This window comes from Globicephala melas, chromosome 1 (genome assembly GCF_963455315.2).
Source record: "Globicephala melas chromosome 1, mGloMel1.2, whole genome shotgun sequence".
NCBI lineage: Eukaryota > Metazoa > Chordata > Mammalia > Artiodactyla > Delphinidae > Globicephala > Globicephala melas.
In genome coordinates this window covers 55,887,957-55,915,153 of record NC_083314.1, presented here as the reverse complement: position 1 = coordinate 55,915,153, position 27,197 = coordinate 55,887,957, and the positions used below count along the sequence as shown (strand labels likewise).

The 27,197-nt window shown below is 37.7% G+C and overlaps 1 protein-coding gene across 1 annotated transcript in view; it reads right to left on the bottom strand.

The window, feature by feature from the left end:
• Positions 1–27,197, bottom strand: part of SLC9C2 (solute carrier family 9 member C2 (putative)) — a 149,714-nt gene that overhangs the window by 60,939 nt on the left and 61,578 nt on the right. The window contains exons 9-17 of the mRNA XM_060296233.1: positions 24,705–24,870; positions 19,054–19,170; positions 17,472–17,633; positions 12,884–12,983; positions 11,025–11,168; positions 8,369–8,537; positions 6,092–6,173; positions 2,261–2,427; positions 1,557–1,670 (exon numbers count right to left, since the gene is read on the bottom strand). Coding sequence (XP_060152216.1) covers positions 1,557–1,670; positions 2,261–2,427; positions 6,092–6,173; positions 8,369–8,537; positions 11,025–11,168; positions 12,884–12,983; positions 17,472–17,633; positions 19,054–19,170; positions 24,705–24,870 — 1,221 coding nt within the window. The remainder of the gene's footprint in view (positions 1–1,556; positions 1,671–2,260; positions 2,428–6,091; positions 6,174–8,368; positions 8,538–11,024; positions 11,169–12,883; positions 12,984–17,471; positions 17,634–19,053; positions 19,171–24,704; positions 24,871–27,197) is intronic.

Sequence of the window (27,197 nt, the reverse complement as noted above, 5' to 3'; positions counted from 1 at the left end):
GTTGAATCTACTGTCCCAAGCCTCAAATTAAAGTGGCTTCGTTCCCAAGTCTGGTAGTAGGGTACTGACTCTTGGCTGTATGCCTCAGGTTACTTCTATGTGGCCTCTCATTCTTCAGAGGCTAGGCCAGCTTCCTCACATGACAATCTCAGGGTGGTATTCAAAGTGGAAGAAGGGGGAAATTGCAAATCTCCTCAAGGCCTAGGCTCCAATACATGCCCAAAGTCCTTTTGCTACATTGTACTGGTCAAAACAAATCACAAGAACGCCCAAATTTAATGGTGGAGAGGGATATAGACACCACCTCTTAATAGGAGGTCTTACAAGGAATTTGTGACCATACTTTACCTCTCTGGGTAAGAGCCTTTCAAATTCTGAGAACATTTTAAATTAAGTACAGAAATGTTTTTAAAATGAAAATATAGTGTTAATATTTTTGTATTAAGAAGAAATATGTTCTTCAACAGAAAAAATAAAAGGAGGAATTTATAGATTAAAAGAGACAAAGTACATATTCATTCATTGCAATACGTGATTTTACTGAAATGCAATTTAAAAATATAAACTGTGAAAATACACACTGATCACATTTATGAGATAATTGGAAATTTGATCATCGACCCAATATTTGATGTTATTAAGGAATTATTAATTTTTAGGTGCAATATTAGTATTTTACTATGTTTTTTAAAAGACCAAATTTTAAAATTTTAAAAAGACTAAATTTTAAAAATTTAGAGATACATACTGAAATATTTGCAGATGAAATGACATAATATCTGGGATTTGTTTCTAAATAATATGGAAGATGGAGAAGTGAATGAGGGTGCAGATAGGGCACAGTTGGTCATGTGTGGATGGTTTTTAAGGCTGAGTGATGGGTACTTGGGAGTTCATTACATTATTTTATCTACCTTTGTATATTTTAGAAATTCTTCATAATAATAAGTTCTAAAATGAAAGTAAAAAAGAAGGATTCTGAGCATAACGAGTATTTTATATACTTGTAAAATTGAATAAAATTTGTACTATTAGAATAAAACCCCAATTTTAAATGTGCAATTTGATAAGTTGATTTAAACTTGATTTTACCTAGTAATCTTCCTACGTTTATAACATTTAAATATTAAATTGTAAATATTTTAAGAGAATTTTGCTTCATTAGATTTTAACTCATTAGATTTACAAGAGTTAAATAAGCACTTGAGAGAATATTGTATAAGAGGAACTCAAATATGTTAAATTTATAAAAGCAGTTTCAAATATTTGAAGAATTTTAATTAAGTACATAAATGGCACCAAACATTATTCAAAGACTCCCCAAAAGTGAACTGATAAAATTAGCTAGACTTAGAAATAGAATAACATTTGTGACTTGAATTTAAATCCTAAGAGATTTCTTTTATTTTTTAACTTTCATAAATCAAACATAAATTTTAACAACCAATCAAAAGATGAAAATATATCTTCTAGTCACCTGAAAACCATGCATAAGAATTAAAAGCATTGCAAGAATAATAAATAAATAAAAAGCAGATTATGTGAAGGGTACCAACCATTTGTATTATAGCTACATGCAATCTGGCCTCTTCTATTAAAACTTCATCTGTTGGGGACTCCTCCTTCACTTTTTTATCACATGAAACATGAGGAAACTGAACAGTATCAGACTAAGTTTAAAAACACACAGAGATAAAGTTACAAATAAGTAAAAATGATTAGGAGCTGTCAAATACTTCGCTCAACCAAGATTCCAATAACTCAAATCAGAATCGCTAAAATGAAGGGGTGTATAAGTGAAAAACGTTCTCCATATTAGAAATGTTGCTTTCAATTGTGGCGAAGTAACTATTCACTTGGGGAGATTTAGAAGCCAAATTCTTCCCCAAGCTAGTTGTATGCTTGACTGCTCTCTGGAGCAGCCTATGTTTTCTGCTTTTGATAGTACTTATACAGGGAGAGATCTCTCACTTCCTCAACCAGTTGGAAACATCACCCTGGCAGAGGCCATTCATAGTTACTCAATCAGCCAGTTTGTAAAAACACCAGTTCTCCTGTATTTGGCAAATAAGGCTAGATCACCAACACCTTCTCTTTAGAGACAGAATTCAAACTATTTTGCCAATATAGCAAAGCTAGTAAATGTATCTCCCTTCAGTATCCTGACATACAACTAGCAGAATCAAGTTTTTTATAATAAACTAAAGAAAAAGGCAGGCCAGAAAGGGAAAGGACTATTTTTTGCCAGGTATCAACTCACAGGAATGATGTATTCAATCTTTGTTTTTTCTTCTACTAAGGTCCAGTTAACATTTGTCAAAATTTTTTCTGTTTTAAATAAAGTTATTCTGTTCTGTATTATCTTCTGGATGTGCTTAATGGCATTTTGCATGGCCATTTGTCTTGGAAGGGAGATGGCACACAAACCTGTGACAAAGAAAAGGAAGGGCCTTAATAAAATACAGTGAAGATTGCACAGGGAAGAGAAATGTTGCATAATGTAGTGAAATCTTGGCATCACTTGCATAGCCAAACCAGAGTACTTAGAGCAAGGACAACTATTTGTCCAAAATTTTCCAGAAAATTACCCAACAATCCATTTCCTTTTGGCTGTACAGCTCAACTTTTTCTGACTCAAGTGCTAAAGAATGTCTTCTTAGTTTCTTTTTGTTCCCTATAGCTAGATACATGACTCACTATTTAAAGGCATCCAATCAGTATTTCTCCAAGTATTGAAAGCTACCTGTGTCTACAGGTAAAGGAGCTGCCTATTAAATTATGCAAATTCCTGAGCTTTACGCCATGTCTGGAGAATCAGAGTGGCCTGGGAATTTGCATTTTAACAACTTCTCCAACTGATTCTTATACATAATAAAATTTAATGGCCACTGCAATAGAGATCCCTCAAATTTAACATCGCTATTTCCTGGCCAGCAAATCTACATGTCCAAAACTTGTAGCAGTTTGTATCATCTTGAAGTATCAATTTGAAGTTTTAGATATGAGGCTTGCTTACCAAAAAGAAGAATTTAATTAGTGAGTGAGCTTAGTCTACTCATTCAGAATTCCATCTCAATAAAACTGTTCTCGTAAACAACAAGGTTCTACTGTATAGCACAGGGAAATATATTCAATATCCTGTGATAAACCATAATGGAATAGAAGATAAAAAAAGAATGTATACATATGTATAACTGAATCACTGCTGTACAGCAGAAACTAACAAAACATTGTAAATCAACTACACGTCAATTAAATAGATAAATAAATAAATAATAAAACTGTTCTCTCTGCATAATTGCATATGAGATGTCTCATAAAGAGTTTTAAATGTTTCTAAATGTTTCAGTTTAACTTTATTGCATTCTCTACAGGACACTGTGGTGGCTGTATTTCAAATTTTCAGGGATTCAAAAAGGTTTGTAACCATATCCCTCTCAGTTCTCTATGGTCCAGAGCAAAGATGCATCTGACTGCCATGCTAAAGAGTTAGAACGTGTCAGCTTTGGATTTAAAATTTCCATGGCTGAGAGCACACAAGGAGAAAGTTTATTCATTTGCCTAATTACATCCCACCCATTAGGATGGAGCAACGGCCACTTTCCGGTTGCTCTGGGGAAACATGGGTATAAGTGGACCACTCGATGGCACCAGTACATTTGAACAAACTCCTGTGTTTAAGATGATCCTGGAAAAATATGAGGATAGATCTCTCTCTCTCTCTTTTTTTTTTTAAATATTATTGAAGTAGAGTTCATTTCCAATGTTGTGTTTAATTCCTGCAGTACACCAAAGTGACTCAGTGAGATATATATATATCTAATATATATATCTATATATAGATATATAGATATGTGTGTGTATATATATATATGTGTGTGTATATATATATATGTGTGTGTATATATATATTCTTCATATTCTTTTCCATTATGGTTTATCACAGGATACTGAATATAGTTCCCTGTGTATACAGTAGGACCTTGTTGTTTATCCATCCTGTATGTAATGGATTGCATCTGCTAATCCCAAACTCCCAGTCCTCTCCCCTACTCCCTTCCCCCTTGGCAACCACAGGTCTGTTCTCTATATCTGTCAATCTGTTTTTGTTTTGTAGATATGTTCATTTGTGTCATATTTTAGATTCCACATATAAGTGATAGCATATGGAATTTGTCTTTCTCCTTCTGACTTACTTCGCTTAGTATGATAATCTCTAGGTCCAGAGGATGAGTCTCTTAAAAGCATTAGACCAGACGGAAGAAGTTGGTCTGAAACTCTTCCTGATAAAACTCAATTTTGTCAATTACCTGTTAACTTGCGAGTGTTTCTAGAAAGGATGAGCATTGATTCTGAGGATAAAGTACTTGCCATACATGTTTGTTTCACAATGAAAATTCTGAGGTTCAGTTAATACAATAAAAAAAATTGTATGGGAAGAAAAGGAGAAGAAAAAAATATTTCCATGATAGTAAAACCTCTTGCTCTTGTCTTTGTGATTATCAGAGTAAGAGCAATCTCAAGAAAGCAAGCATGGGAGAAAACTAGATGTTATATCATAAGCAAAGAGAGCAGAGTGGGTCTGGATCTTAAAGTCAAAGAAAACTGGTGGGAAGGGAGGTGTGAGCAAACCTTCACGGACCGAGTTAACTTTACTCATGCTCCAGGGTAGGCTTTTGCTGATCCAAGCTCTACTTTCCACTGCAAACAAGAGCAAACACATAACGTGGGGAGAAGGAGAGCTGCCAAAAATCTGCCCCATTTACTAGTCCTATTTGCATATTGGGGCCATGGACTTTGAGGTAAGCTACCACAGGAAGTTCTGCAATAGTGTAGATGGGGCACCGTTTCAGGAGTGGGCAGAACTGTGAAAAGACACAAGCAGAGGGGCTAAATTCACCAGGCTACTTCCCTGTTTATAAGAACTCTCCTTCAACATTACCCTTCCTTGACCTCTCACCAGTTCCACGCTTTCCAAGAAACCTTCTGATTACTAATTTGATTTATCAAGGAGATTGGTATTTAGAGGTGAATACCCTGAATAATGATCACAATTATTTCTGACATAGAAAGAAATCACCCTCATTATAAATTAATAACTTGATTTTCTGCTGCATCTGTATTCTCCCGTGAGTGCAATATATGTAAATTTCCAGCCTTTTGATTAAGTCTAGATACCCTGACAAAATCAGGTCTCTGCACCAGCAAAGCTGAGGACCAGGCCACAGGACACTGGGGGATACTAAGGCCCTACTCTAAAACTTTGTGTAATCCCACCCTGCCCTTTCTCTCCCCCTTGACTCCACTACCACTGATTATCTTACCCTGATTTCTCTACTGATCATCGGTCTATTTGTGATTTTATTATATTTAGTTATTTTATTATCAACAGCTTCAATTTTTTTTCTAGAAATAGGCAACTGTGGCAGAGCCTGCTGACTGCTCCCAATATTCATTCTTCCCTTCTTCCTTTAACAATAGAATCTCTGAGTTTTGGCTAAGCACATGGCCAGTCAGTTAAGATAATATTCCCCAGCTTCCTTTGCCCACGTGTGCCCATGTGACTAAGTTCTGGCCAATGGACTGTGAGTGGTAATGATATGTACAACTTCTGGATTGTGCCCTTAAAAGGAAGCTGCTTACCCTCCATTAACACCATCACCACCACCATCACCCCAACCCGATCTTCCCTTTCTAGTTGATTGGATTGACGATACAGTGGCAGTGAGCCAGCATCTACCCTGCAGACAAAAGCAACACCCTGGGAAGCTGAGAATCAACAAAGGAGAAGGATCTGAGTGAGATCTTTGGACAACCTTGTGGAACAGAACAATCCCACTTCTCTGGACTTTCTGGTGGAGGGGAAAAAAACAAACAAACAAAAAAAAACTTTGTCTTGTTTAAGCCACGGTTAATGTGGTTTCTGTTAAACTGGCTGAATCAATATCTCAATTCATACATCATCTATAAATAGGAAGTGAATGAAAATGAGTGATTTCATAATCAATTCCTTGAGCCCCATAAGAAATGTCTCCACCACCCCCCGACAATAATCTCTTTGCATTACTCTCCCCAATTAATTAGACTTTACCTAATGTCCTGGCTGAATAAGTCATCATGTATGAATTTATTCCCATAGTCATTAATGATATTACTTGTATATACAGTATAAACTGAAAAACAAAACACAGAGAGTCAAAACATTAATAAGTTCTCCAAAGGGAATCATTGTTCAATTAACCACCAACAAAATTCTACCTTAATCCACATTTTAAAATCCTGCCTCTGATAAGAAGAGGCAAAAGGGTTATTTTGTGGACACTGCTTGAATATAATCCACTGGGGTAGAAATCAGTTCTCAATCAGAGTAAGAAAAAAAAATAGATTTTGTAGTTTCTGGGAGGGATAAGGACACTGAGAGAGGAGCTCTCCATGGTTGCTGCCGTCAACAGTGGCCATGCAAAGCCTGAAAAGCCAGCACGGTGGTTGATTCTCAGACGTTGCTGTGGAACCTACGGGGCTGGGGAGCAACCCCGGCAATGGCAGGCAGTGGTGATAGGGAAGTGCACCTGCCACAAGCATTTACTACAGCCATACGAGAAGCTCTGAAGAAGCAGACAGGAACTGTGCTGGGGTCAGGAGAGGCACCAAGCAGAAGCAGAAGCAGAACCACATTTGTAGGTCTTGGCTCTGCCATTTACTAGCCATGTAATTTGAGGCCAGTTTACCACTCTGAGTCTCAATGTCCTTTACCGAAAAACAGAGTTCATAGCAGTATGTCTTCAGAGAGTATTTCCCAAATGACTGATCACAATAAGCACCTGAAATGCTTCTTAAAGACACTGACTCCCAGGCTTATTCCCTGCAGATTCTGATTCTGTAGGGCTGGGGTGGCATCAAAGGGATTCTTAACATCAAACAGATTTGGGAAACACTGAAAAATGATACTCAAATGTTAGTTAACATTTCTTTGACTTGGTTTTAGGCCAATTCCTTGCACAAAAGAAAACTGAAGGAGCTCATTATTCTTTTCCTCTGGAACATGGAAGGACCCAAAGTCCCTGCAAAACCACAGGTGTGTTTGAACTCCAAATTAATTCCCGGACCATGCCCACAGATATGAAGTGTAAATCCTCAGGAAAGATGGTGAGGACTATGATACTCCATTTCTTAAAAAGCAACATTAAAAATAAACTCTTTCTCTTTGGGAAGTTAGGGTGCCTGAGTTCTTTCACTAACATGCTATTCTCTTTATTTTGGTTCCCCTACATACAAGATAGAGAGGGTGATAGTTGCTCCCCCCAACAAAGATATTTGAAAAATACTGGGCTCTTAGGGTCTTCTAGGACAGGAGTAAAATAGCAAAGAAGAGAAAATTCTGAACTTGAAGTTGGATACTATCAAGAAACTCGGTACATCTACCTCCAGATTAAAGTTCCTTGGGAGGTGGGTAATGTTCTTAATTTACATTATTCAAGTGTTCTCCCTCCCAGGAGCAGGTTTGGGGTTCATCTGACTGGGAAGTGGTGGGGGTGTCCTGGGGATTTCTAGAAACTTCTCACAACTTCTCCAGCTAGCTCACAGAGTACTGTCACGAATGACGAGGTACCCTCACGCTGTCCACAGATGCTCTGGGCTCTCTGGACCTTCCCTGGAGTCTCACCAACGCTGCCACCACCGGACTACCCAGAAATCCACTGGCTGGCCCATGGGGAAAAGGCTTTGAGAGAGAGTAGAAAGGAAACCGAGATTTGTCTTTCACTATGTATAATATAGTCTTCAGCCAAAATTTTTCAAGAAACTAATTTTCTATTTAGCCCTAAAAGACATAAATATGACTAGATCCTGAATTCAAAAATTTACAAAATCTTTCTTTCCTTAGCATATTTAATGAGCATTTCAGTTTTTGCTCTAATAGCTATAGGAATTGGAATGCTCTAGATAAGGAATTATTTTTTTCATACCTTCTGACAGCTCTTGAAAAACAGCATTTATACGTTCAACAACATATGTTGAACATTTACTGAGTGTCAGGGACTTTGCTAAGCATCATTTCGATCCTCCACTGGAAACTGAAGTGCCACAAGTCTGGGGAACTTACCCAAGGCCACTCAGCCTGTCAATGGTGCAGCCAGGGTTCGATCCCAAGTGCACCCAACTCCCACATCTGGAACTGTTATTTGATTTTTGGTCCCTTTCACACTGTCAACATAAATAAACTTTCCCCCAAAAGTTCCTTCCTACTTAGAAGATTGCATTCTTCAAGCCTAATTTTTCAAATGGTTAGCTTTATTATTGGGTACTATGCCAAGTGCTACAAAACAAAAATGAGTCAGTATGAATAATCATGGGATATGATTTTTCTTACCAGCTGTGGTGACTCTACTTTTTGTTCAGCCAGATTATGAACATCTGGAGCCAAGAGTAAGCTAAAAACTCCTTTAATTCCAGACCATGCTATAACAATGCCCCATCTCCAGTTATACTCATAATTCGAATGCCTCAGAATAGGGCTCACTAATACAACAGTAAGTAACCTGTGGAGAGAAAAACATTTATTTTTATATCACATCTTATGTATTAATGTTATTTATGGATGATACTAGCTAGTAAATACTAAATTTCATGTAAAAATTTTTCAGAAAAGAGAAGACGATCCAGTTTATCCATAGGTTGTTCAAACTTTCTGAGACTAACCAAACTTATGATCTAAATTTTGCATATAATACTCAAATCTTGAAAAATAATGCTAGAAATTCTATACAAATATAAGAAATTATCACTAACACTAGGGTGTAGTGTTTAGGATCTTGGTAGTAAATTCCTGCAGGGAAACTTCTTCAAATGACATTAACAAGCTCCCTGGAAGGCCACGACTAGATGCAGAAATTAGACCACAAGGACCTTGTAGACCATGACGAAAAAGTAAAATTATTGTAGACACTTTAATAAATTCAGCTCAACCAAATTTTTCTTGAGCTTCCACAAGAATCATACACTAAACACCATGTAAATAATTTCAATGTGTGCCTCCTTTCTCTACAGGTCATTTTGTTATAGGATCCTATGCCAAAATCTAGATTCTATCTATAGCGGACTTGCACCAAAAAAATATCAGTACTGTCCTTCAAGTGAAATTTCAGCAGAAATATAACTGACATGTTCTCAGCCTCAAAAAAGATACTGTGTATCAGTCACTTAACCGGGAATTTCGTATGACAATTTACAGAATTCCTGTCATTGAGAAACAGAAAATCTACAATTTGCCATCTATAATATATATAATTAATTTGGGCAAACTCCTCCACCTTGCATTTAAAGATTTTTGCAAAGTAATTCTTATCAACCTTTTCAGCCTTACTAAATGATCTTTCTCTAAAATACCACTGACTCCAGCCAAAACAGAACAATTTATGTCATTTCCTGATTATCAAAAACAGGGAGGCAGTATAGCAAAGGCTCTGGAGTCAGTCTACCTGGGTTCAAATTTAGATGTCTTTTACTATGTAACCTTAGGCAAGTTATTTAACCTCTCCAAGCCTCAATTTCTTCATCTGCAAAATGGAGAAATAATAGTCATTGAACTTGCCTCAAAGGACTCTTATGAAGATTCAATAAAATGAGGCAACATTCACAGGGCTTAGCATGATGTTTAGAATGTGGTCAGCACTTAACACACGTTAGCAATGATTACGACGTCCAGGCCTTTGTTTGGCTCATCATCTCTGAAACATTTTTCTCAACAAGTCTCTTATGGAAAGTCTACCCATACTTTCAGGGCCCCTTAGGATGACTCCCTCCACTAAAGTCTCTCCTCTAGTGAGGTGGAACCATAAGTTCACAAAAGATCTCTGGCACTCACTAGCCATTTGACATTGGGCAAGGCACCTTGCCTTTTTTGGACAGTTTTTTTTTTTTTTTTGGTTGCACAGGCATGTGAACTCAGTTGCAGCATGCATGCGGGATCTAGTTCCCCGACCAGGGATGGAACCCCGGCCTCCTGCATTGGGAGTGCAGAGTCTTACCCACTGGACCACCAGCAAAATCCCTTGGACAGTTTTTTTATCTATAAAATGGAGATAATAATTCTTATGTCCCAGTGTCATTATGCAGACAAAATGAGATAATGGATGTGTGCAAAAAGCCATGTATCTTTCTGCATACACTGAGACCAACCTCACCTTGCACTTGTGCTCCTGTGGTGGAAAGAAACATAAATTGTACACCCACCCTTCTGTGTGACAGTGCCTATCCGAGTTGCCTGCAGTGCCTTCAGAGTCAGCAGAAGCAATGTTTCATGAGAACATCTTATAAAGTAAGCTCACTCAGCCAGGCCTAACCTGAGTGGAAATGACAATACTTTCAGAGACACTGTCACGAATTCTTATGGAAGACACAACTGCCACGTGTGGGCAATGTCACTCAAGAAATAGCATGCTCTTGGGAGTCAAGTTTAAATCCCAACTCTGTCCTCACAATCTGGGTGACTCCAGGCAAGTTTTTCACCTCTCGGGGGCTTCATCTGTGAAATGATGCAGAAACACCTACCACATAGAGTTGCATTAATACTAATGGCATAATGTACATGGTTAATGTTTAACAAATGGCTTTATCATAGTTATGATGATAATAAATGATGATGAAAGTCAACAAAATGTTAGGAGCTATTAATCTGGTCCAGTGGTGCTCAAACTTTAACAAGCATGTTGAAACAGTTTCCTGGATCTCAACTTCAGAGATTCAATTCAGTAGAATGGGATGGGCCCATGAATTTGCATTTCTGTCAAGCTCATGGGTTATGCTGATGCTGTTGTTCTGCGCCTTCTCATTTTACAATGAAAACTTGAAGAGTAAATAGACTTCCCCTCAGTTGTGCAGCAAGCTATTGTCAGGACCTTGACAACAATACAGGTTTCCTGACTGCATGTCCACAGCTCTTTTTGCTATAACCCACTTCTTCTCAATTCTAATTCTGGGCTTGAGAACCTAAGTCTAGTAAGCAAACTTTAAATTATAATTCTTACCTTACAAAATTCACTGTTGCAAATAAGATGAGCATGAAAACTAAAGTGTGAAACTGTAAATACTTGATTTCTCCACATCCAATGACAATGCCAAAGAAAGTGTATATTAAATGTTGGTATACAGATGAAAACATCATTAGAAACCTAGGATAAATGGAAAGGAAATCACATTTTAAGGGATGTGTTTTTTAAATCTACACGTCTAGCCTCACCCCCAGAGATTCCTACTGCGAGACCAGAGCACAGTGCTTAGGGCATGGAGCTGTTCTGGTTCCATGTGGTAACACACCTGGGTCTGGGCCAGGTCTGACTTCCATGAGCAGATCTCAAGTCCTGCCTCTTCTTGGTCCCCTCTATTCAGACCTTCCCTTTCAGAGGACTGGGTGACTGTGTCTGTCCCACAAACCAGTCTCCCTATGGGTAGGTCTCAAGATCTACACTGGGAAAGAAGCATTAGGAAGCCTCGTTTTAGCTGCAGATATAAACCATGTTCTCTGATACAGCATTACTCCAATCAAGCAGATAGTCCAATTCTCTATCCGATTCCTGTCTCTTGATTCAATTGATTCAGAACTCCTAGAAGAAAAGGGTATGAGCGGGACCTCAAACCCCAAAGCTTAGTTTTATAAAAATTCAGAAATGATGGAATAACTGACTGAGTAGAATACGTTTTAAAATGTCTCCACAGGACCTTAAAAAATGCCTTACATATAGTTAAGATCCCAATAAACATATAATCATTTACACTTATTATTAGTTTCTTACATAAACATGTCCACCACTTAACATGAGTGTCTTCTAGAAGGGACTTATTTTCATAGCCCCAAACCTAGGATACAATGTCCAGGCCACAGGAGATATTAAGAGAGGATTGGTTGAGTAGCTAAATGAATATACAATTGAACGAATAAAATGAGTAATTTATAATGATGCTGACAGACAGCATGACTGAGCTCAGAAAACTGTCCAAATACAGACAAAAAGTACGTGTCCCAAGAACTAGTTATTCCTAAGCTTCTGGCTTTTAAAAACCAATGAAGTATCATTCATATATACACAAAACTAGAATAAGTTACAGGTGCCATTTTTTTTTTTTTTTTTTTTGCCAAGTAGAGTTATAAATAAAAAAAAGTACCGTCTTCTATGAGTGGAATTTCACGAGAGAAATTACATATTAAACACCAAAAAAGTAGGAAGAACATAATTTCAGAACAAAGAATAGTCCTTTATATTAAAGCAATGAATCTTCATAGGAAAACTCAGGATAATGCTTATTTTTCTCATTTCAACATTTGCTTTCATCCAATGTGAGAATTTCTACACTAGACTATGATTTGGTGTGAGATAATTCTGAAACAATTCTATAATTTAGCGCAGTCGCTCAGAGAACGGCTAACTCATTTGTCTGAAAAGACAAATGGCTTTCCCTCTGTCCACAGATGTCCATATGACACCAGATGTAAAGGCTAGATAAGAGTTTGCTGGTGTTGCATCTTTCTGCTACTTTTCTTTTCCAGCTCTTCCCATACTTGGATACTGTCATTCAGGTACGTTATGAAGGAAACAAAGGAATAAAGTATTTTTTAAACTTCCCACAATTCGAAGTAAATTTTTATCAAAGAGTTATGTATAGAAAGTACTATGATCTCTGAGCCACTGATACATTATTCATAATAGGAATACCAATTAATGTCAATAATTGTTGGTAGCTTAAGTTCTTTTCAAATATAACTGGCAGTAAAATTTAAAATTAGAACATAGAAAAAAGTTATAAAAAAACTTTAGTAGTGTTCATTAAGCCAGGACCACTTAAGCACTAAATTTCTATGAGACCTATATCAAGTACACAATAGACTTACTTAGTAATTATTAACTCGATCCTCGGTTTAAAGCTTAAGGAATCTAAATTTAGTCCTACAGCGACTAAAGCAACCATACCTGACATTCCCAAAAATTCCCCTGGGGAGAAAAAAATGAATAAAATTAGTTGCATTCAAATCTGTACACTGAGCTACTTTATCTTGAGTGAAGAATTGTTGGGAAACTTAAAAGGGTAGTAGTATTTCTTGGAAAGTTGCTTAAAGGGACTGGCCTAATCCTTAGGATGAGGAGTTGACAAACTCTTTCTGTTAAGGATCATATGGTAAATATTTAGTCTTTGTGGACCATATGGTCCCAGTCGTAACTACTCAACTCAGCTGTTCTAGTGCATAAGCAGCCGTAGATAATACGTAACTAATGAGTGCCCAATAAATAATAGACACTGAAATTTGAATTGCACATAATTTTTGCATGCTGCAAAATATTCTTCTTTGGGGGTTTTTTGAAACCATTTTAAAATGTAAAAACCATTCTTAGCTCATGGGCTATACAAAAAATAGGCATATTTGGCCCACAGGCTATAGTTTGCCAACCCCTGCCATAGACCATCCTTGAGGATAGAGCTAATGAAAAGTAAGTTTAACAACCTCTGCCCAGCACCTCAAGGACACTGTGCTGCATGTCCTAGGGGTTGTGGTCCAAGCTCAGTGCTTCCTTGGTGACTGCAGGTCCTGAAGCCTATGGTTCTTTTGCATGATACAGGCTCCCCTAAAACTGTAATTCTCTGGGCTCTAAACAAATGTGTAAATGTAGTCTGAGGCAGGTAAACCAACTATGAAGAATGTTTGAACACCATAAATACCAACAGTCCTAGCTGCAGAACCTTCAAATAGCACATTATAAATGTCAGATGGAAGGGAAAGTATGTGCAAGGTAGGAGTGGAAGCCCTTTGGAGCAAGGCAGAGCTAGTTGCCCTGGGGATGTGAGCTCCCCTTTCTCCATTAGTGTCCCTGCATCTGTAAAGTGGGTGTAAAAGAATAATGCCTCACAGAGTTGTTGTGAGGATAAAATTAGATAACATGAAAAGTGCTTGGCACACTTTTAGAGCAAGGAATAAATGATCATCATTATTATTATGCTATTAATTATTTTTATATGTTCACCTTACTGCTTAGTAAATTTATACTGTTTATTCATTTGAAGAGGATTTTATTATTCTTTTGGTTTGTCTAATCACTTAAATCCACTTTGGATTCTTTTAACCTACTTATTTAACTGAATTTAATATAAATAACAAATGGCAATAAAACCAGTGGTACTGGGAACTGTGACAGTAGGGAAACTGTTTCTCAAGGTCTTATTTCCAATTCCCTATGACTCGTAGTATGGGATTTTAAAGCTTATAGTCTTTTTTAGTAACAGTCACTACTTAGAGATAACATTTGCTATGAGGAAACCACTAGGTAACTTTATTTTAAAACTGCTATTATTTAGTATAATCCCAATGTTACAAGAACATATGGTGTGAATGCATACATTTAATACATGTATGTACATTTACATGTATTTTTTAAAGATTGAGTACATTTAACAAAATGTATCAGTGGTTAAATTTATGACATGGGTTTATAGGTGATTCCTTCTTTGACTTTTCAGAATTTTTCCAAAACTCTACATGAACATGTATTACTTTTATGATTAGAAAAACAAAGTCTTTTAAAAATTACAAACGCTATTACATTAAATGGTGTTTTAAATGTTCAAGAAGGGGGAAAAAAGTCATAGAACATGTAATAAAGGAAGTAATTTTCATCAGCATAAACCCAAGTAGTTAAAAATAGAGTTGTAAAAGTTTTCTGATTCAATGGAAAGAAACCACCACAGAAAACTGATGCCACAGGAAAGTGGCTCTCTCCATCAAACTCTGTCTCTCTCTTTCCTTCTGTGCCTGAGAAAAAGTGAAGGTCCTCCTACCAGGAGAATCAAAGGGATTTTGTCTCCAAAAAACAACAGGATTCAGGAATCGACATTTCCTAACTAGAAAATATTAGGGTGATGACTGAAGTCCTTTGACATTTATAGCCTAGACCAATGACATAACAAAAACGAGTGAGAGCAATCAGCCCTGGCATGGGTAAGAAAGAAATGCATTGTTTGTAGAGAGTTTTAAAACAATAAAACTGACTAAAAGCTGTCTACTTTTTATTATCTCCATTCACCAGAAATTCTGACCAATGACACTGGATAAAATATTCCTTTTGCTAGGACAGACCTCTCCCACCACCTCTCTTGCTGTACCTCTGGGCTAGACTTTTATATAACCCACCATCTTTCATGAATTATACACTGCCTTTTATACACTAAATTCACATTTTCTTCCGTGGGCTGATATATTAATATTTCTAGCTGCACTACCTGTCAACCAACAATGCTTCAATATGTCTTTTATCTGTGCGGCAATGTCTGTGCAATATTTTGACTATTTTATTTTATGGAAAAGAATGAATGTGTTGATACAAGTGATTTCTAAAAGCCCAAGTATTGTGAATTTAATACAATAGAGACAAAAATGTGCTCAAAGAGGTGACTCCCTAACCTCAATCAGACACTCCCTGGATTTAAGCCAGTTAACAGTGTGTTCATTAATGAAGGGAAAAAAATAAAATTAGATAACATGACAGAAATGTAACATTTGAGAATGCGTAAATGAAAATTTTACCTATGTTTAGCTTTCTGGCAATGGAACTTCTCCTTATAACTGTCTATTGCTGACTTTTGTTGTCAGGATCTGATTAAGTATAAGAGGAAAGAACTGCCTGAAATTGTTTTTAATTCCTGAAGCAGAGGAAAGTGTAATGGATGAGGGAGGGGTATTCATTTGCTGGGGCTGTTGTAACAGAGGGCCACAAACTAAGTGTCATAAACAACAGGAATTTATTGTTTCATAGTCTGGAGGCTAGATTTCCAAGACCAAGGCTTTGCAGCAGTGATTCCTTCTGAGAGCTGCGAGGGAGAATCTATTCCAGACCTCTCAAGCACTGACTGGGAGCACCTCCATGAATTAGGAGGAAAGGGGAAAGGAACCAATATTTATTGGCTGCCCTACCTTGAGCCCAGTGGTATGCTGGTAAATGTTTAAAAGTGGCAATCTGGGGGGTAAAAAAAAAAAAAGCCCCAGTTGGCAGTGTCTGCCAATTTCCATGGTCCCACTATGGGCAATTTCAAGCTACCAACATTATGTCACTTGAATAGAGCGTTGGGAAGAGATGTGGATAATCAGCTCTCGTGAGCCAGCAAGAGCTACCTCCAGGACACCAGCATGAGGGAGTCACCCAACACAAATTACCTCACTAATGCCTGTAACGCCCCTCTAAATTAGGTTATATCACTTTTATAGATGAGGAAACTAAAGCTTAGAGAGGTTAATATTCCAAGGTTACCGAGCTAATAAATCATAAAGATTGGATTTCAAGTTAGCTCTGCCTAACTTCAGAGCTCCCTAAAGACTAACAGTTTATTCAACCAGCATGTGTTAAATTACTGTTGGGCATATGGCAAGCATTGGGCTTGGCTGGGGGGAAAAGAGAAAAGAGAATAAATATACAGATGAATAAGAGACAGCCTCCACCTCAAGGAACTTAGGATCTAATGGGAAAAAAGGAAATATTAAATTAATTTTTTTCTTCAGACACTTAAGGCATTCATAATAGGTACATAAGGGAGGGAATAAAATGAAGAAAGTTGAAAGAAATGACTCTTCAGTGAATGTTTTCTGTATTTTACTGATTTGGGGTAGTGAGCAACAATAGGTAGCAATTTATCTGTAGAGGAAGCAGTTCTGTTTGGTCACTGGAGGTGAAAAGAGGAGTAATTAACCTCTTGATACCTGAGGGCTTCCATGGATGGAAGTTGCTCCACTGTGTGAGGTAAGAGCAGAAGCAGAATTTGGCCGTATTTTTACCACGGTTACTATGGCTTTGGGGGACTGGTTACCTCAGTCAGGGGGGTAAAAACTATAGCTCCCAATCTCACTGGACTAAACTAGGAAACGATTGTTAAAGGTCTACCAGTGCTAGGCACTCTGACTCCTGCGATCATTCCACTCTCCTGCTTCTCTTCCAGATGTAGACATACCTGAATTCTCTGTTTCCTTCCTCCTAGCCTCAGGTAAGGGCCGCCATTTCTACAGTCCCCGTAGTTTGGTACCCATTGAATGGGTACTGTTGAGCTGGAAAAAGACCTCAGGAGCATGTCTCCCACCTTTCTCATTTTAGAGATGGGTTGCTAAGGGTCAGAGCAGAAATCAGCTCAGGTCTGATTCCACTTCCAGGGGACTGCCAGTGAATAAACGTAAGATCAAAGGGTGGAGTTAAAAAAGAGTAAGAGAGTTACCACAAGGAGGAGGAATGCAAAGGGAAGGGACACGGAATTGAAATTGAGGGGATGTTAAGAGAGACCAGGAAAGAGCTAGAGGTGGCAGCCAGATAATATGACAAGACGCACAGAGGAGCCACATCAAGGGGAAAGCGGTTGGGAAGAAGCAAATGGATTCAAGAAGAAGGAAAAACTTAAATGCATAAAGTTCACTTTAAGGATGGCATATTTTATATCTGTTTCTGCCTTACCAATGTAGAAAGTCAAGTACACCATTGAGATGCAAAGCACGATATTGGTCAGTGTATTGCTAAACAGGTCAGTCAATATAAACTGAATGATCCTTGCACACCAATATCCACATATTATGCTTCCCAAAATGTCCAAGCTGAGGCCCATGATTATATATAACTCTAGAAAAAGAAAATAAGAAAAGCAAAAGTTGAGCTATAATTTTTTTCTTTCATTAATGGCATTTGGGTCTATGCCCTTTGGTTTGCTCTTGAGATTCTGAGTGGGGACCTTGCTCTTCAGCAGATGGGAGTTTCCTATGAAAGCCTGGCCAAAGAGGCTTTCTTGGGGATATATTTCCCTTACAGTCTGCAGCTTGAGGTTTGCTCCTCTGGGGACAGCAGACTCAAACGCCCTCAGGAGTCAGGCAAGGAGCATAAATGTGAAAAAGCTATGACAAGCTGGACAGTGAATGATCAACCAAAAGACATTCAAATTCAATTTTTTTTTACAAACTGTGGCAGGGTCAGGCACACCATGTCCAGGATCCCCACCAACCTGCAGTCTATTTGTGACTCCTGCCCCCATCCCAGGGGATATTTGGGAAATGGAGAAGGAAATTTTTCCATTGTCACAGTAACTGGGGGCAATAGTGGCAGTTAGCAGATACCAGACAAAGCTGAGGGCAGTCCTAAATAACAAACATTGTTCCACCCCAAAAGCCTTTACTCCCTCACTGAGAAGCACTGCAAACCTCTATTACCAAAATTTCTTTCTCCTTGTAGCACCTCTCTCCTCCTACTAGTATTTCATATATGTATCAGGAAGACACATTTTCCCTCTTCATGCTGTGATTTTTCCTCCTTTTTTCTCTCCTGAGTACCACATCTGGAAACCCAGGATATCAACCTATTCCATATCCCAGTGAACTTTAACCACATGAGTCTGACTATTATCACTTCTAGGACCTGACTCTCCAGAATTGTTTAAACCATTCTGCTTTCACCCTCAGACTCAAATCCAGGACCAAGCCAGTTCTTTATTTTTTTTTTGCAGTACGCGGGCCTCTCACTGTTGTGGCCTCTCCCGTTGCAGAGCACAGGCCCCGGACGCGCAGGCTCCGCGGCATGTGGGATCTTCCCGGACCGGGGCACGAACCCGTGTGCCCTGCATCAGCAGGCGGACTCTCAACCACTGCGCCACCAGGGAAGCCCCCAAGCCAGTTCTTAACATGCACTCATTGAGATCCAGATTGGTCTAGGAAAGAAGTAAATCTAAGCTAGATGAACACAATTGTGTGTGTGTGTGTGTGTGTGTGTGTGTGTGTCTGTGTGTGTGTGTGTGTGTGTGTGTGTGTGTGCATGCATACTCGGGGAGATGAAATCATTTCTTTAACAATTTTTCCCCCATAATCTCTGAGAAAACACATAGATGGTAATTATTTTCTTGTTACCTGATATACTATTTTAATTGGTCCATGAGTAAAGTATAGGGAAAGCAGTAAAGTTAAGACATCTTGAATATATTTTAATTTCAGTATGAATTGAAATGTACCATATAAGAATGATTTTAGAAAATATACAGAGAAAATAATGCTCTTACCCCTATAATTGGAAATGCTAAGTATGCTGCTCCGAAAAACTCCAAAAACAATGGATGTGAAGCCACAGATAATCATTGATTCTCCTCTAATGATATCAGTATACATTTTAGAAATGCCTGGAAAGGGAAATATAAAATATAATTTAATATAATGCACGAAAATGATGCTCTTCCACAGGAAACACAAAAATAGAAGAGAAGGAATATGGTAGAAAAAAAGGAGATCATAATGGGATGGGTCCATATGACAATCACGATCATTTTTTAATTTTTCCATTATGCTTTCTATATCTCCAGTGGCAAAGGAACATGGCAATAGCACTTCTTGAAGTGTCCATTGCCTCAAAGCATGATAGAGCTTTGCAATGAGACAAAACACTTCTCAGGTCACTACATTTAGCTTGAATAAATATGAATTGTTAGACTCCAAAAGAATCACATTTTAGAAATAAGTACAAAATATGAGACAGTAATTCTACTCCTAGACATATACCCAAGAGAACTGAAAATATATGTCCACACGAAACTTTGTACATGAATGTTCATAGCAGCATTTTCATAATAGTCAAAAAGTGGAAACAACACATAGCCCTTCAGCTGATAAATGGATAAACATATGTAATCTATCCCTACAATGGAATATTACTCAGCCACAAAAAGGAATGAAGTACCGACTGATACATGTTACAACATGGATGAACCTTGAAAACATTATACAAAGTGAAAGAAGCGAGACACAAAAATCACATATTGTATGGTTTGATTTATATGAAATGTCCAGAACAGGCAAATCCATAGACAGAAAATAGATTACTTGTTGCCAGGAACTTGGGAATGCGGGAATGGGGATGAATGACTGCTAAGAGGTATGAGATTTCTTTTGAGGTTGATGAAAATGTTCTAAAATTAGACAGTGATGATGGTTCCGTAACTCTGTAAATATATTAAAGACCACTGAATTGTACAATTTAAAAGGGTGAATTTTATGATATGTGGGTTACATCTCAATTAAGCTGGTATTTAAAAATTAAGCACAAAATCTTATTGGTACTTAACATTCATTAACAGTTTAGTTTAATGGAAAATATAATCAAATTAATTGCCTAGTGTTATACAATTTATAAGTAGGGTGATAGTGATTGGTACCTGCCCATCCAGTATCTATCCTCTGTTCTTGGTAACAAAACTGGTTTTATTCAGGGTGGCAATGTGCTCAGATAAATGACAATTTTTCCCCAACTCCTGGGCTTCTAAGAGTAGCCACTGAGACATAAGTGGAAGTTACTGAGTGGAACTTTTGGGAAATTTCTTGGAGGGAGAGGAGACTTGACTGAAAGGACCATCTTTCTGACCCTTGCTCTTCTTCCTTTTCCTGCCTGAAATATGGGGTGATGGCTAGAACTTTAGTAGCCAACTTGCAATCCTGAGGATGGAAGCCATACACAAAGGGGAGGAGCAGATAAATAAACCCCACAATAGACTGCTGTCATTTTGCTTTAAATATTATCTTTTAAAGAGATTAAAAATAAGAAAAAGTCATATTTTCCCATCTGTTTACAATTATGGTATTTTTCATTCTTTTGCGTAAATGAAAATTTCCATCTGATTCCATTTTGTTTCAGCCTGAAGGACTTCCTTTAACATTTTTTGTAGTGTAGGTCTGTTGGTGATAAATTCTTTCAGCTTTTATACGTTTAAGTCTTTTTTTCTCCTTTACTTTTGAAAGATATTTTCACTGAGAATTCTAAGCTGGCAGTATTTTTCTTTTAGGACTTTAAAAATATTGCCCACCATCTTTTGGCTTGCAATATTTCTGAAGAGAAGTCTGTTATGATTATTATTTTTGTTTCTCTGTAAATAATGTATCTTTTTTCTCTGACTGCCTTTAAAATTTTCTCTTTACCAATGGTTTTTAGGAATTTGATTTTTATGTGCCATGGTGTAGTTTTCTTTGTGTTTCTTTGGCTTGAGGTTTGTTGAGCTTCCTGAATCTGTGGCTTTATAGTTTTCATCAAATTTAGAAATTTTTCACCCATTATTTTCTTCAAATATTTTTTGTTCCTCCTCTCTCTCTCTCTCCCCCCTCTTTTACGAACTTGTATATTAAGGCACTGAAGTTGTCCCACAGCTCACTAATGTTCTGTTTATTTATTTAGTTTTTTCTTTTTAGTCTTGTTCTGTCTGTGCTTCATCTCGGATAGTTTCTATTGCTACATCTTCAAGTTCACTAGTCCTTTCTTATGCTGTGTCTCATCTGATGTTAATTCCATCCAGTGTATTTTTCATCTCAGACATTGTGGGTTTCATCTCTAGAAGTCTGATTTAGGTCTCTTTTATATCTACCATGTCCAGTGGTGTGCTGATAAACCAGCTTTCCAAAATTAAAAAAGGCCTGATTTGTAGCATTTGCCAACTTCATGTGCAAACACTCCCACAATAACTAATTCAAAGCTACCAAAGGTTTAACCACTAGCATGCAAAATTCCTAATTATTTAACAACTGGCTCTCATAAGCTGATGGGAGCAATCATACCCCATACTCAATCTTTCTTCTAATTTTTTGAACCAATGGAATATAGTTACAACAACTGTTTGTTTGTTTTTTTGCAGTACGTGGGCATTTCACTGTTGTGGCCTCTCCTGTTGCGGAGCACAGGCTCTGGATGTGCAGGCTCAGCGGCCACGGCTCACGGGTCCAGCCACTCCGCGGCATGTGGGATCTTCCCGGACCAGGGCATGAACCCGTGTCCCCTGCATCGGCAGGCGGACTCTCAACCACTGCGCCACCAGGGAAGCCCTTCTGTCTAGTTTTTTAGTTGGTTCAGGCAGAAAGGTAAATCTAGTTCCTGCTACTCCATCTTAACTCCAGGAGTTATATAGAGGGACCCAGTGTTCCTGATGAGTTCATGGAGCTGCGGGCCAGCCCTGGACTTCTTTTACTTAAGAGCATAAACCCAAATTTAAGAACATGTGACACACTAATTTAACCACAAATTGATATAGAAAGAATTATACAACTATATGTTTTTTTAAAGCAGCTGTTTAATATATTCCATTGCATCAAAATCCAAACTGATCACATTAAATGACACTATTTTTTTTAATCCAAGCAGAACTGAATCTGATTAAGATTCTACTTTTTTTCCTTTGGTGTCTTTGAAACACATAACAATTAAAAATGTATAGCTGGGGGTTCTCATTATTACTATTCTTAAGATACTCTACGTAGCTGAAAAGAAAGTAAATCTCTGCTTTCCAGTGTTTGATCTGAGTATATGAAATATCAGAATATTCAGATTCTATTTATCTTTACAAAAACTCTCCTGAATGATAAGATAAATACCAGGATAATATAGAATTTCTGATAACTCAGTGCCTGATTGTGGATCAATATTCAGGCTGTTTATTTCTGTTCTTTGTGCTTCATTATTGTAGCCAATAAAGAAAGCAAAGAAAATAAAAGGCAAGTAAGTTATAATCATCTTATATTACTACTTGTTACTAACTTTGACTATGACAGAAGACACAAAATACTGGTTACACAGGTTTGAAGATTATTATTAGCACATCTGATTTAGCTGGTCAAGAAACACTTTAATTCTTCGCTCAGATTCAGTGAGTCAACCAGGAGCAAGTAAAGCATAACGTTTATTGTATGAAGTTTTGAATTTGATGTATAGTTATTTTTAATAGTAAAACACCATAAGAATTACTCCCCACATTTTTTATTGGCTTAATGTGAACTAACTTATATTCACTAATTCACTGTAAAATTTGGAAAAGGAAAGAATGAAACAAAAATCATCTGTAATTCCACGACCCAGATAAAACCATTTGAATGTTGAAGTCTTTTTCAAAGCATATAATTCCTTTTACTTAATTGAGGTCATACTAAAACTTTGTATTTTATTCCTTTACAAGCTCCCATTCCAGATTTGTTTTAAAGTAAAAATTGTTTGAGCCCTGTGCATTCTTTTAAAATAGGTAATGAATAGACAAGTTCCTTTTAACTTACATGTGAATATCCACTACTTTTTTCAGTGGGTCAGGCCACCTCAGACTTAACTTGTGCAGGTTTTATAGTGCACAAGGGTGCCACATCAAATGAAACACCAGTCACACTGTAGGAACTGCAGTTTTGTATATTATTATGGTAATTTTAGGCATATGGCAAAACATATTTTTCCTTAAAAAAGTAATGTATGAGGACAATTAGATAGAAAGGATCATTTTTATCTAATTCACACAAAGGTAAAGAGGTCACTAGGTAAGGATGTCACTGAATCCAGAACATGCATCACCTTAGTATTATTGACATAAAGAAAATGTCAACTAAATCAAATACCTTTACTAGTTTTCTTTTAAAGAAATAGAAGACTTCTACTCCTTTTCTGAAAAAATTTTTGAATATGGAAACAGCAATAAATAAAGTTTATAGTTTATTAGAGCCTCTTACACTCAAGAGATTGCACACAAGGGAGCAGGAAGATAACGAGGTAAATAAAACAAGTGGCAAATACAAATGGCTAAAAGAGAAAAAGAGACGAAGAAAAGATAGAAAAAACTGTACCTATGGGGAAAAAAAGAGAGAAAGAGGACAGGATCAGACTCTGAGAAGTATCTGGCACAATTTAGAATATCACCAGCAAAAGTGTCAATACCTCTTATGTTTTCTCAACTGTAAGTATAAATGGGTGTAAAAATGGGACTATCACCTCTCTGGTGGGTTGTCCCGCCCCAGTTGTAAGGCAACATTTTTCCACTACATATAACTGAAACCTCAAAATTGGTTAAATATTTCTGAGTCAAAAACAGAAATCATAGCATCTAACCGTTTTATGTTTTTACTGCTGTGTTAATAAAACAGGATATTTCACAGTGAAATTACTGCTGTGTTAAAAAACAGGATATTTCAGGGCTTCCCTGGTGGCGCAGTGATTGAGAGTCCGCCTGCCGATGCAGGGGACATGGGTTCGTGCCCCGGTCTGGGAGGATCCCACATGCCTTGGAGCGGCTGGGTCTGTGAGCCACGGCCACTGAGCCTGTGCGTCCGGAGCCTGTGCTCCGCAACGGGAGAGGCCACAACAGTGAGAGGTCCGCGTACCGCAAAAAAAAAAAAAACAGGATATTTCAGAGTGCAATTACCTTTTACCAAATAAGATGGGAAGTAACGAGAACCCCTAATCCTCTTGGAAATAAGCTTTTATTGAATATCATATTTGCCAGACTAATACTTTCACCCCATTTCTTTTAAATAAACTACAACTCCCTCTCCCACATGCCCAAGGTTAGCTGCTCCAAAATAAAGGCAGTTCTAACAAGAGGTACCTAGGCCTTGGAAAAGTGCCATTAGAGGTAGAGACGAATCTCTACCTTGTGGCTTAAAACTCAATGGAATGGAAGAATGCTTACTTTTATCACCTTCTAGAAAGATAACATTTTCTCTTGAAAAAAATTATTTGAGATTATTTATCCCAGATCCCGGGTTGCCTTATCCACTTTGCATACTTCAATCAATGCTCATCTCCAAGGAAAAAAAGCACAAATATCTACTCTGCTGGATACACAATTCGTGCAAGAAAAATATTATCAAAAGGAAATAATTTATCCTCATATCTTCAAAATAAGAGAGAGAAATAAATCTGACATACCAATAGTTTTCAGTGAATTCACAGAGTGAACAGGATCTGTCATGCCAAGGGTCATGCTAAAGAGGAGGCAAGATTGCAAATCCCATGAATCTTTATTGAATTTCAGAACCACATATCCAATTACGATGAATGCCGTAGAGAAGCTAATTAATCCGGTTAACATAACCTGTGAAACGAATTCATAACACAGTATTAGATTTAACACCTAAACATGGTATGACTGCATTTACTCTTGTAAGAATCAGATCTCATTATATATTTTATACAGTTACTCGGGAAGATAAATGTAAAAGGTATTCTAGTTTACCTGCCTCAAAGAAACCATCCCTTCCAAACAAATGAAATTCTACCTATGAAAAGACCAATTCACCCATCTTTCTTGTTACTATTCCAGCTTAACAGTTCTCCACATCAGAATGTTCTAAAATGGAATGCAAATTTTTCTTGCTTCCGTGTAGAACATTTCCTGGTGTTTCTGAAGTGATGATCTGCAGGGCTCCAGGCAGAAAAAAAGGTAAAACAGTGGGCAAAAAGCACATGCCAGCTGATTTGGCTCCCTTATTAAGTGCTTTCTGGAAGAAGCCATGGTCAGCAAACTTTTGTATACATTTCATTGCCCAACGGTTTTCTAACACTACCACATCTGTCAGGGATGCTGGGAAATGTAGCACTATTTTACACTGGGCCCACTACCATTCTATACAAAATACAGTAAGTCACTCTGTTAGTGAGAAAGAAAGGAATAGGCAATCAGCAATGCCTGCCTTAAATACAGCAACAGAATGCAAAACTTTTAAACAAGCAGAAGGAACAAAAGGGATAAAGAAAACTGAATCAGTTGATTTTTTTTAATTTATCTTTAATTTACATACAGTAAAATTCACTCTTCTGATGTATAGTTATATGAGTTTTGACAAATGCATACAGTCATGTAAACATGACCAAAATGAAAAAACAAAGCAGATCCATCACCCCAAAAAATTTCTTCATGCTGTCCCTTTGTAGTCAATTTCTTCCCTCATTCCCACTCCCTGGCAACCAATGATCTGTTTTCCAAAGCTATAGTTTTGCCTTTGCTAGAAGGAAGGTCTATGAATGGACGAATGGAATACCCTTTCGAGTCTGGTCGAGTCTTAGCATAATGCATTTGAAAGTCTTCCATATTGTGCCTATCAATAGTATTCCATTGTAAGATGTGCCACAATTTCTTTATTCATCACTGGCTGAGTAACACTTGAGCTGTTTCCAGACTTCTGTGATTTTTTTTCTTTCTTTTTCTTTTTTGGCTGCGCTGCACAGCTTGCAGGATCTTAGTTTCCTGACCAGGGATCAAATCCACGCCCTCTGCAGTGGAAGCGCTGAGCCCTAACCACTGGACTGCCAGGGAATTCCCCAGACTTTTGAGATTATGAATAAAGCTGCCATAAAGATTCACACAGAGGTTTAGTATAAATTAAGTTTTCATTTCTCTTGGATAAATACATAAGAGTGGAATTGCTGGGTCATAAGGCAAGTGTATATTTAACTTTATAAGAAACTCCCAGACTGTTTCTCAAAGTGACTGTACCATTGTACAATCTCACCAGCAATGTATGAGAGTTCTAGGTTCTCTGCATTCTTACCACCACTTGGTATTAATCAGGTTTGTTATTGCTGCTGCTGCCATTCTAATAGGAATGTCAGTGGTATCTCAGTATGGTTTTAATTTATATTTCCCTAATAACATTTAAGATGTTGAGCATCCAATAACAAAAAAACAAACAACCCAATCCAAAAATGGGCAGAAGACCTAAATAGACATTTCTCCAAAGAAGATATACAGAGTGCCAACAAACACATGAAAGAATGCTCAACACCATTAATCATTAGAGAAATGCAAATCAAAACTACAATGAGATATCAACTCACACCAGTCAGAATGGCCATCATCAAAAAATCTAGAAACAATAAATGCTGGAGAGGGTGTGGAGAAAAGGGAACACTCTTGCACTGCTGGTGGGAATGTGAATTGGTACAGCCACTATGGAGAACAGTATGGAGGTTCCTTAAAAAACTACAAATAGAACTACCATATGACCCAGCAATCCCACTACTGGGCATATACCCTGAGAAAACCATAATTCAAAAAGAGTCATGTACCAAAATGTTCATTGCAGCTCTATTTACAATAGCCAGGAGATGGAAACAACCTAAGTGTCCATCATCGGATGAATGGATAAAGATGACGTGGCGGGCTTCCCTGGTGGCGCAGTGGTTGATAGTCTACCTGCCGATGCAGGGAACACGGGTTTGTGCCCCGGTCCGGGAAGATTCCACATGCCGCAGAGCGGCTGGGCCCGTGAGCCATGGCCGCTAAGCCTGCGCATCCGGAGCCTGTGCTCCGCAACGGGAGAGGCCACAACGGTGAGAGGCCCGCGTACAGCAAAAAAAAAAAAAAAAAAAAAAAAAAGATGTGGCACATATGTACAATGGAATATTACTCAGCCATAAAAA